At 34.2% G+C, this 12,554-nt stretch overlaps 1 protein-coding gene across 1 annotated transcript; it reads right to left on the reverse strand.

Moving 5' to 3' along the window:
* Window positions 1-140: 140 nt before the first annotated feature.
* Window positions 141-6,649, reverse strand: LOC132641840 (protein decapping 5). Its single transcript, XM_060358932.1, has 8 exons — window positions 6,340-6,649; window positions 4,819-4,919; window positions 3,852-3,923; window positions 2,835-3,776; window positions 1,875-1,940; window positions 968-1,150; window positions 752-862; window positions 141-677 (listed from the first exon to the last, which is right to left on the reverse strand). The coding sequence occupies exons 1-8, from the start codon at window positions 6,506-6,508 to the stop codon at window positions 489-491; spliced, it is 1,833 nt and encodes a 610-aa protein (XP_060214915.1). The 5' UTR covers window positions 6,509-6,649; the 3' UTR covers window positions 141-488.
* Between the last annotated feature and the right edge of the window lie 5,905 nt (window positions 6,650-12,554).

Below are 12,554 nucleotides of genomic sequence, written 5' to 3' on the forward strand. Positions count from 1 at the left end.
ATGCCGAATTCAAATACTGGTTTAATGTAAAATGTCTATTTGAATATTTCAAGTCAAATAAAAGTATTCACAAATCTCAACTTTCATAAACCTTGTTTCCAGGTGAAGTTCATGTCCCAACGTACAACTTTCGAATACTCTTTTCAACTTCAAACGCATATCGTTATTTCATAAAACTTCTTCAAAGTTGATGGAGTTGTACACAGAACATTACTGAAGGAAAAAAGGAAATGTCGAATTTTCACATTGCACTCGACAAGCAAACTACATCCAATGACTGCAGCCATTGTGATTGTGAAATTTGCAGCTAGAAGACTGAGCTCTAGCCTGAGGAAAATGGAGCATACTTTTACAGCCTGAAATTATTCTTCGGAAACTAGACAATGCACAAACGTTACAGGATTAGATAGTAGTACTAACAATATCCTTGCCTACAAGAGGCAGATATTTGCTTCTAGTCAACATTGAAAATACACCAACTGCTTTTACTAAGCACGGTATGGCACACCACGGCCTCTGCCCCTACCACCATAGCCATAACCATATCCATATCCATTTCCGTTTCCACTTCCATATCCTCCTCTTCCATAATTTCCATATCCTCCTCGAGAACGTCCACCGCGTCCAGGACCACGACCACCACGACCGCCCCTGTATCTTGAGAAATCTCCGAATGTCTGCACCCATAGGACAGATTAGCTAGTTGAAGAATACTCATAGTCAAGAAAGAGAGCATAAGAATCAGATATACCTCAACATCTATCTTCCTTTGCTCAGAAAACCTGGTCCTTCCATGATTTGAGTCATGATCAAGTGCATTACTTGACAAAGAGTCGAAAAAGTCATCCTTATTGTAAACAGGCTGCAGGAAAAAAGGTAAATTAAGCATAAATACAAACATATGTCCAAAATGCATGGAAAAGGCTATGTATTAGAAATTGAGGTTGAGGAGAATTTAAATAAACACCTTGACATCAATCTTAGGAAGATCATCCTCATAGTCGATGTAAGAGATATCCTCATCACTGCCATTTCCATCTCCTTCTCTGTTACTTTTGCCAAGATGACCCCATACTTCATCTTTCTTGAACTTCTCGTTCATGGCCATAAAATCAAAATCCTCATCAAACTTTGTTACCGGTCTTGAAACCTGGCAAGGAAGTCAATCAATCTATCATCATTGACTACTCCAAGAAACGGTCGTCTACTAATCATTTAAGCAAATGAAAATATTGAACGGCGAAGTCAAAACACTGATAGCAAATCCTAGAAATATGGGAGCTAGCTGTCATGTTCATAAATGTGGCAGAAACTTGAACAAACATACAAGTCCAACTATTATAACAGCTATCAGAACTGCAAAATAGGGTCAACGACAATGAAACTCAAGCGGTCAGACAAAAGCGGCATCATGTACCAATCTTCATTACTTGTATTTTGGTATCAAACCTTCCTACATAACTTGTATGTTCATGCACACTCAAATGTTTGGTAATGCTAATAACAGATATTAGCAAATCAATGTTCTAAGAAATACTCTCCCTACAGAGTACCCTACAATGAATGCATAGCTTGAATTATACACAACTATTAACTCTACTATTAGGGTTTAGATTGAATGCAAGAATCTTGGACTAATCCCCTTTTATCTTGGACTAATCCCCTTTTGGCCATTCATCACAGAAGAAAGCTTTTATCACTGAAAGGGCCACATTTGGAATTTGTGACCTCCATAAAAGGACTTATAACTCCAGACTGAAACTAATTACAAAGAACAGATAGATTAAACTATAAGACATCATATACAGCTATGACTACAATGCCATAAAAAGATCTAGGTTAATAATGGCTTAAATATGAACATAATCCATTACCCCCATTCCTCTTCCACCACGCCCTCTGTAGTTGTTGTAACGCGGCTGATATGGAGCTCCATTTGTCTAGAAGAAAAGAAAATGAAAGGAGATTATTAGCTTCCCAATCAATATCATATGATTTTGCCATCAGTTAGGAAATTTTTGGCATATGTATAATGCAAAGGATGACACAAGTGTCAGCCACCACGTCATTGTGAAGTACATCATCACGAGTCCTGCCCTTTTATTTTTTAAGTCAGGGGTCTAATTTTCTTGCCAAAGATCCGTAATGAAGAGATGGAAGCAATAGAGGGAAAGCAAAAGAGGCATTCAGAACATTGCAATGTAAAGACTGACAGAAGACTGGTCACCTTAAAGTATTTTCATAACCAAGCAGCATTGTAATATTATTAACAAGCTCCAGTCATAACGTAAGCGTCAAATACACATAAAGGTAGTAGATAGTATGGCTTAACTAAACTGACACCAAACTTTTTATCATCCCATCCACTGTTAATTGCCATCATGTTTCAAAGTCTGAAGCACAGGACACCATTTAAAAGACAACAGCCGTGATTATTATCTAGAGCAGGCTGCATAGCAACCTTACAGCGACATCTGGCCAGATTAACCCGATGTTCGCAGAATTGTCTCCTTATTTTAATTTTTTTTGAGATTGAAGAATTATCTCCTTCTCTCATTATTACAAGCAAATAAACCGTGGAATAAAACGCCTTCATTAATTTTTGCCAGAAAAGGCAGCTAAATATATGCTAATTAAGCACTTAATCAAGTAGCCCAACTTAATTACAGATAGCCCCCTTACGTCACAAGCATCCACTATTTTATAATACCCTGGGAAATAGGAATGATTAGCCTAATATTGTCCACTCAGGAAGATCAAAATATAAAAATAAACAAATAAGTAAATAAAACTTTCGAACACTCAGTATAAAACGAATAATCATAAAAGAGCACCTTCTGTTGACGTGTCTGAGGTGGTAATGGTAATATTGGTGGCTGAGCTTCTGCTTTAACAGGAGCTGGAGGTTCTGAAGATGGTGCGGACAATACTTGAACCACTTCTACATCCTTTTGAGCTGTCTGCGTAGATTGAGTTGATGGAACATCAATTGGTCCAGATTGCAGCAGCTGCCCTGGAGTTACCAGCGACGGTGTGGGTGACTCCACTAAATGAGAACTGGATGGCCCCACAACAGTAGATACAGATTGAGACAAAGTTGGGATAGGCACTGGGTTGGGTTTAATAGAAACTGGCGGAACAACAGGATTTACATCAGGACTTGTTGTCAAAGGAGGTAAAGTCGGTAAACTAGCACTTAATGTCGAAGCGGGGATAGCAGATACAGAAGCCTTCTTTGAAAGGCTGGATATTGTTTCAGTCGCAGGTACCACAGGTTGCAGGGGAGACACACTGGAAGGCAAAGTAGCAGTAGGTAAAGAGCTAGAGGTTAAACTGGTAGTTGTAGGCATCAATGAAGAAGGGTATTCTGGCAAGTTAGACGCTTGTAGACTTGATCCTCCAGTTGGCAAAGACGAATTGAAACCAGAAAACTGCATTTGCGGCATGGAAGGAGGCTGTTGCATGGAAGGAGGCATGGCAAGTCCAGGAGGAGGACGCAGCAAAGCTTGTTGCTGCATTTGTGGTAGTCCATTAGGTGCACCATAAAAACCTTGCCAATACATTGGCATACCTAGTCCACCAGCACCGGCATTTGGAGGAGGAGGTGATGGACCCCAAGATCCTATATTCCCTCCAGGTTGATACAAAGGCAGGCCACTTTGGAATGTTGAGCCAGGATGTCCCGGCTGAGCAGAATGGGAACTTAGATCCGTCAAAGATCCACCAACAGCAGCAGGTAAACTTGCCGATGTGGAAGGTGGTCGAGGATAGTGAGACTGAAAGGTTGGTTAGAAGAATTAGGATTCAATCAAACATAATATTAAACATCGGTGCAACTTCTTTCTACTTACCTGGATAATAGCTGGGTCGTTGTTTATAGCTGGTGTAGGTTGAAGAGGTGGCGAAGACTTAACTTGTAAATCCTGCAAGAAGCAAAACATTTTATCAATTTTAGGAACACAAAATGTCTGCATTTAAAGATACTGACCTGGCATGCAAACAGATGACAATATGACGCACAAACGATTGATAATTTTCCTCACCCTCTTTTGATAAAATAACTTTCTCTCACCCTATAACTGAGTATTCTAACTTCCATCAATGAAAATCTTCTGCCTCCTCTCATGTTTCTCAATTAGTAGGTGCCACTTTAAGTAGGGAGACCAAGTTTTTATACTTAAATTCCCACGTTTCTCAACAAGTATATCTAGCCAAGACAATTCGTCAACTAATGCCAACTCAAAATGATACAAAGGAAGTGACTTTAATGAATACAGTGCACATGGCCTCTTCTTCTCTCTTCTCCAGAGAACATGATTTGCTGATCAGATAATCACATCAAAAGGATATCGACACTATCCTCTTACCTAAGGACCATGCTAAAAAAAAAAAAAAAAAAAGGGAGACTCAGACTTAAGGGTCATACAACCAAATGCAGGAGCTACATAATGTAATTAACTTGTTTATTGATCACAAATATCAAAACAAAGGAAAACAAGTTCAGACTTTTATTAAGTGCTTTTTTTCTTTCCTAAACGAATCCCAAAGTACGGCTCTTCATATAATGGATAAAATTGGATACCAAAATACAATAAATATAAAGAGAAGCATGCTCCAACTTCTAAAATAAGCTTTTGAACAATTAAAATACAAGAAACTCTTTGAAGATATAAATGCATTAAAGATATCTACAGACAGGAGAGAGATCTGACAGAACAAAAAGAATACGACGCCAAGAGCTAGGTGAAAGCATTTCAGTATACAAGGCAACCAAAACAACATAAAAGTCCATAGCAGACTAGGGTCAGAGCACATTACCTTGATATCACTCCCACGAAAAAGTATGTATTCATAAATCTTGTCGCTTGGAGGTACTTGAGGACCATCCTTCTTTCTTCCCTCTGTTCCAAATGATCTTACTGCAATGACAAATTAACCAATTGCCAGATCCTATAAGTTACTTTACACTTCAGTGAACACACTATTAATAACAAAAGCTCAACCTAGAAAACTCTATCATGGTACAAGTACAACAAAACTTAATTTTGCAACAACAACAAAAATCAATCTTTCTCCTCCTTTAGGCTTTAGTGGACCAAAGCTTAACTTTTTCCTTGAATTTCAAAGTAGAGAAGTACGACTACAGATATGATTCTATGTAGGGATCAATTTTCACAATGCTACTTTGAATTAGTTAACTTATTTCCAAAAATTCTGCAATGAATTATCTTAACTCATCCATCATAAGTTCAATTTTGTTACAAAGACACAAGTGCCCTGACACCAGATACCAGCAGCAAAATTCCATAATCTAACCTAAGGTTCGACATGCAAAAGCACATCCTTACACTAACATACTCAAAAAATGCAATATACAAATTCTCAAAAACACACCAAAGCACCAAATTCAGATCATTGTTGCTCTTCGAACAATAAAAATCTCAACTTTCTACCAGCTTTGAACTAAGCACACAAGCAGTAATGGATGGATCACACAAACACAGATCAGAATTTTCAAAAAAAAAAAAAAATCCGGAATCATCAAAAATGATGAAATTAAGAGATAAACCAAATCATGTATTAATATAGTAATAGGGCCCAGTAAAACACCGAAGCACATAATTCAACTCAAGTTTTCTCTAGATCAGATAAAAATCAAAAGGAAAAATCTCAATTCTCAATAAGCTTTGAACAAAGCATATAAGGGCAGCCCGGTGCACTAAGCTCCCGCTATGCGCGGGGTCCGGGGAAGGGCCGGACCACAAGGGTCTATTGTATGCAGCCTTACCTTGCATTTCTGCAAGAGGCTGTTTACACGGCTCGAACCCGTGACCTCCTGATCACATGGCAGCAACTTTACCAGTTACGCCAAGGCTCCCCTTCGAACAAAGCATATAATTCGACTCAATTTTTCTCTTAAAACTGAAAATAAAAAATTAGCTAGAGAAGTCAATCATCAATCAAATAAACAAGGATCTAACTTTAGAAAATCAATAAAATCACCAAAAATTGCAGTAAAATTTTCAATAAACTTTGAATAAAGCACATAATTCAACTCAATTTTTATCTTAAAACTGAAAAAAAAAAAAAAAAATCCAGCCAGCTTTGTGACTAACTAAAGAACATACTCAAAATAAGCTCTTAAACAGGAAAAATCTCAATTTTCAATAACTTTGATTAACGCATATAATTCAACATAACTTTTCTATTAAAACTGAAAAAAAAAAAAAACTAAGCAAGTAACATAACACAAAATTAGCTATAGAATTGAATCATCAATCAAATAAACAAGGATCTAACTGGACTCAAAATCACTAAAATAAATTAAATAAAGTATACCGTTACGAAGACCGATACTGGACTCATCAGTATTGATATTATATAGAATTCCTTCATAACGGATCTCACTCTTTGAAGTCAAACTAATTAAACTACCGATATATGAATCCGCCGTTGTTGATCCACCGCCGCCACTAGATCTACCCGCCGATGAACTCTCCGCCGCCATAACTTTAACCCTAAAAATTCATATATCTAGAGAGAGAACGAAGATGTTAGAGAGAGAAAGAGTTGACTAGGCTTGAAGATGATGATGATGGCGGAAACAAGAGATTATTGTGTGTAGGGTTTTTTCCTTTTTTTGCTTTTTTTTTTTTTTTTGCTGTAATTATTAGTATATATAGGGTTCTTTTTAAGAGCAGTCAAGTGTTGTACGTTGAGTAAGGTAGATTGTACTTTCTGTTTATCTGGCTATTGAGGATTATTAAATGGAGAGATATTGCTTTTTTTAATGGATAGGGAAATCTTAGGGCCCGTTTGGCCATAAGAATTATTCACTTTTTAAAAAAATTAGTATTTGGCCATAAAATTCTAAATATAATTTGAAATTGTATTTGAAATTTGAAAAATAAGAAAAATTTATTTTTTAAGTTTTTTTCTTTTTTCACAGCCAACACAAGTACATTTCAATTAAAAAATACTATTTGTAAAAATTATGGTCAAACACAACTTTAACTCCAAAATTCTAAAAAAAAAAAAGGCTTAATACCCATATGGACCCTTAAACTTGGCATGTTTTGTAAGATAGGCATATAAACTTATAAGGTGACCAGATAGACACTTAAACTTACTCAAAGTGTATTTTTCAAGTTTTTCAGTTGTTTTGAAAACAAAAACTATATTTTTCAAACATTCACAATTTTCATGGCCAAACAAGCCCTAAATATATCACAAAATATTTTTTTTAAAATGCAAAAATAAGGCAAACGCATATACATGAGACTATAAATGTGCACTTAAACCAATAAATATTCGTTAATCGCAATTTTGCAGCTTTCAATTAACTCGGTTTTTTTTTTACACTTGAATAATTAAAAAACAATAACTTTAACCAATAAAAATCCTTAAAAAAAGAAATTTCAAATTAAGAAATTTCTTTTTTTTAAGGATTTTCTTCTCGGCTTTACAATTTTCTTAATTTGAAATTTCTTTTACACTTGAAATACTGAACATAGAAATTTCTTAATTTGAAATTTCTTTTTTTAAGGATTTTTATTGGTTAAAGTTATTGTTTTTTAATTATTCAAGTGTAAAAAAAAAATTCGAGTTAATTGAAAGCTGCAAAATTACGATTAGCGAGTATTTATTGGTTTAAGTGCACATTTGTAGTCTCATGTATATGCGTTTGCCTTATTTTTGCATTTTAAAAAAAATATTTTGTGATATATTTAGGGCTTGTTTGGCCATGAAAATTGTGAGTGTTTGAAAAATATAGTTTTTGTTTTCAAAACAACTGAAAAACTTGAAAAATACACTTTGAGTAAGTTTAAGTGTCTATCTGGTCACCTTATAAGTTTATATGCCTATCTTACAAAACATGCCAAGTTTAAGGGTCCATCTAGGTATTAAGCCAAAAAAAAAAGTGAAAAAGTTTTTGATTTGTACAGCCAAACGCCTACTTTTTTTTTTTTGGCTGGTTTTGGAGAATAAATGGAAATGCCAATGAATAGCTGACACATAATTAATCTTGGACTTGAGAGTCAAAGCCAAGAGGGGGCAATAGGTAATTTTATCATAAAATGATCAATTTTTTGCTTTTTTTTAATTACATGGGGATGCAGAAGGGGAAATTTGGGGAGTAAATTATAAGGTAGGAAATCGAACCCTCATCAATAAGTGAAAGTTAAGGTAGCCAAAACTGAGCTACTAAGATCTCCGAAAAAAATGATCAATCATTATTAAGTAAATGAAGAAATTGGTCATGCAGTAGTATAATTATAAATCAACCTCCTACTAAAGAAATGAAATAACATCATATTTTCTCTGCATAAAAAATTTCTCTTTTGAACTGAGTATCTATCGAAAAGAGTCTCTCAACCTCACAAAGGTAAGAATAAGATCTCTGTATATAAGAATAAGATCTCTGTACTTGCTATCCTCTTCTAAAATCACTTGTGAGACTTACACTAATATGTTGTTGTGTTTTAATGTATAGTTACTTGTGCATCACTAGGTAGATGGCCCCACCAAATAAGGATAAATATGGACTATCCGAGAAAAATTGCATCAATATTCAACTTTATGAGTAACAAATTCTAATGATTTGGTAAAAGCAATAATTTCAACAAGCAGTATATTGCCATGATTGGAAATTTGGAATACATGGGCGTCGAGGCATCCAGTGTCACATCACAAAAAAAAATGAAGAGTTGCAGACTACTTGAAAAGTCCACACTTAATATTTATATTTTCAAATTTAGTAAATCAATATTATCAAGTTTTCAACTGGTTCTTAAAAAATTCATCTTGATTGATAATATTCAAATGTGAATATAAGCTTAATTGAAGCATAAAGTGAAATTGTAATAATAAATTAGAGGCTTTTGTACGTTGATTATCGTTTTACTTGTTTTCTTCGCCGTTCTCTCCATTGAATCAATCATTTTATCCTGATTTATTTAGCAGGTACCATGTCAAAACTCCTACTCTACTTCATAGTAAACAGCATTTAATAATATTGGTGTAACAACGTGGAAACGGACAAGTAATGTTAATTGATCGAGAACGTTTGTGTTTCGATTGACAAATCCGCTTGAAGCAGAATAGTAAAGAAAATGCACGGTTTGTCCTTCAAATGGGTTGGTCTTTAATTTTGTCCTTCAAAATTGAATTTATGTTCAAGCGGGCATAAGTTCTTTAGGGTCCTGGCATAACTTATGAAATATTATAATGTGAAAACATGAACTTATGTCTCGCAAAAAAATTGTTTGCCTTGAGGAATGAAAATTAAAGACCACCACAAAAGAGGGACAAAAGTGCAAATGACCCTAGAAGAGTACCCTTGTACCAAATGGACCATAATACTAGTAAGGTTTCTCGATGGGCCACAATATCAGGCCGTCGTTGCATATCTACATGAACCCAATAAATGATGGAAGCCCATAAATGATACTAAAAAAGAGCCCAAGAAAGGCTAGATATATTTCCACGGCCTCTTTCTATTCAAACGATAGTATTGTGGGATAAAATTCATAAGTAGTCCATTTTCAGTTTTGTAATTAAGAAATAGTTATTTTATGGGAAAGCTACATGGTGTAGCTAATATTAGACCTTATTTTTATCTAGTAGCTATACTTTAATTAATTTACACCTCATAGTTAAAAGGTGTATATCAATTACACTCTATAACTAAAACATACAAAATAGGTTAAAATAAAAAAACAACCCTTGTATCCACATTTTTCTCTCTCCTCCCTCCCTTCTGCTCTCTCTTCCATGAAAAAAGCAACCCTTCTGAATTTACCCATCTAAATATATATATATTTTTTTATCTTACACAGTTGATTTTGTTTGTAGAATTACTGCAGGCTAATTTGTTAACTTTTTTGGTGCTAAGGTTTTGATGAATCAGTTATTGGGTAATTGTGAACGACTCCTGAATTCTTAATGCAACCTTCTATTTATTTGATTGGAAAATTTCGGAAGATGTTGTGTTGTTGTTATTGTTCGCCGGTGTTGATGACGATGGCGGTGACGACGGACGTTGGATTGCATATCCACTGTTGATGACGATGACGACGGTGAGATCTATGTATTCATCAGATCTGGCCGCCGGTGGCTTTTCCGGTCAGATTCCGATGCCGGATTTGAAAAATCGTGCAACGACGTAGATACAAAAATCAACGAACACACAGATCAGAGCTTTTTTTTTTTTTTTTTTTCAAATTGGAGTGTATACATATTGAAGTGTATACAACTGAATACAGTAAATTTTATTTTTTGTATTCAGTACTTGAGTGTATTCATTAATTGTTTTGGGAAAATTCAACTCAATTGTGCGAGCTGAATACAACTTTTTTTGTATTTATGTTGTTTGAATACCACTGATTTTCAAATACAATAAAGTGAATACAATGTAAAAGTAGCTATAAATGAATACAACTAAGTTGAATACAACTGAGTTGAATACATATGACTTGAATACAGTGAAAAGAATTTTTGAAAAATTTTTATTCGCTAGGTCGTTTTATGAATACAGCGAGCCATTTTTTGAATACAGCGGGGAAACTGTAGCTACGCAATGTAAATATTGAAACTGTAGCTATGGCAAATTTGAAACCCCCAAAGTGTAGTCATTTATGTAAAATTCCCTTATTTTATTATATCTTAAATTCTATAACTTAAATTTTAGGACATTATCATGAAGTTTACGCTGTGAAATTTGAAATTCCATGATAATGACTATTTTCCAAAGCTAAATAGAAAAGTGGCTAGTGAACGCTATTCTCACTATATCTCACCGGGAGATTCAAACCCACAACAATACAGTATTTACCAGTTCAGTAGTAATAATATTGACTTGTCTCCTCTAGGATATAATAATCCGGTAATGTCGTACGACTAGAACAAACTTTAGACAAGTTGTTGAGTCCAAACCTCTGATATTAAGAACAATTTCCTTCAACAAAATAAAATACTTTTTTGTTTCTCATAATTCTCTTTTATTCCACAACACAACCTTGCTTTTTCTTGCACCAACACGAGGATAAAAGAACTCATATTTAGAGGTGTAGAATTTCTTCCATGGAGTAAATAAGTTGAATCTGGGGTAAATTATGGGTGAGAGGATGAAAAAAGTAATGATCACTTTCTAGATCATAAAAAGATCTTGGAATAATAATTTGAAAGAAGTTATAATAATAATCCAATTTGTAAGCACTAACATAACAAATAATCTATGTAGGTCTTTATATGATAAATACTTACCCATACTCAATGTTGTCACCAAATTATAATTGACTTAATAGGGTGATAATATATACTCATCAATCAACCATGGTTGATTGATAGAAATCTATATACAAATTCATAGTATGCATGATCAATTGACTTATATACATTGGGTGGGGATAAATTTTTACCATCTCATAGTCTACAGAGGTAGTTGAGTTATTTTAAGAGATTTTTGTACAAATGAGGGATTTTGAACACTAACAACATTCATCTTCAAAACATTGTCTACTATGTGAGGCCAAATATGGTGGAAAAGGAGAGGGAGAAAGAGAGAAAATGACATATCAACTAAATAGGCCTGGCTAGCAAAAATTAGTGTGGGCTACTCTCTCTATATAGCTGTCCCATTCTTCACAATATATTGTGGTCCTAACCCAACAAGTTCCTATCCTACATTTATATATCTTCTCATCCTGTTTCCCCCTGTAGCTATAAAGACAAATTCACCCATACAAAAATAATAAATAAAAAAAAAAAAAGAAATTTCAAGTTTGTAATATCTCATAATTAATGTAATAGAGAACGTCTTTCCTAGATAATAATTTCTAAAGTGTTGTTTTTTATCATTGGGATTTGATTTGACAATATATGGTTGGTAAACAACGAACGACTTTTAGCAAGATACATAAGATATCGTTAAAATATTTAATATGATTACACAAGCCCAATTGCTTCTCTTCCGATCGCTACCTAAAATTCGGCATCATGCTCTCAATTTCATCAATCCTCTCAGGGACCAACCTCATCATCTCGACCCATAAAATTATGAGGATCACCCGTATAAAATTTAAAACTCACATGCTTTTGATCAGAGACTTCTTTGTTCTTATTTCTATTTTACTCTTCTAAATTAGAATCTGACAGATCATTCTTAGAAGGAGTTATTTTTCCGGCGTTTGATTGGATACAAAAGTGAATGACTAATAACTCTTGGTTTAAATAAGTAATGTAGAATGAGTTTGGATTATTCGTTAGTAAATTGATTTTCGTCCATAAGTGAAGGAAGTAATTATTTAACTTTTGGCAGAGAATATATATTTTAAAAAGATATTTTTCAAATTATAAGTAAAAGAAAGATCTATTTCGAAGAAAATATTGGGGGTTCTATATCTTTAATAACTATAATAACTGTCCTTTCAAGAGCACATACTCAAAGTAAAAGTTTTAAACTTCTATTTCCAGTGTTAATCACTTTATTATGGATAAGAGAAAAAAGAATAACAATACTTTTTTTTTTAAAGGAAAATTATTCGGGACCAGAC

This window comes from Lycium barbarum, chromosome 5 (assembly GCF_019175385.1).
Source record: "Lycium barbarum isolate Lr01 chromosome 5, ASM1917538v2, whole genome shotgun sequence".
In the NCBI taxonomy this organism is placed as follows: domain Eukaryota; kingdom Viridiplantae; phylum Streptophyta; class Magnoliopsida; order Solanales; family Solanaceae; genus Lycium; species Lycium barbarum.

What these genes read in the sequence shown, in the direction of transcription:
- LOC132641840 (XM_060358932.1), bottom strand. Translation starts at nt 6,508, where the DNA reads ATGGCGGCGGAGAGTTCATCGGCGGGTAGATCTAGTGGCGGCGGTGGA. An exon ending in CAGTATCGGTCTTCGTAACG is followed by an intron (nt 4,920 to 6,339) that starts GTATACTTTATT and finishes TTGTCATTGCAG; the next exon opens with TAAGATCATTTGGAACAGAG. An exon ending in TTCCTAAGATTGATGTCAAG is followed by an intron (nt 863 to 967) that starts GTGTTTATTTAA and finishes TTTTTCCTGCAG; the next exon opens with CCTGTTTACAATAAGGATGA.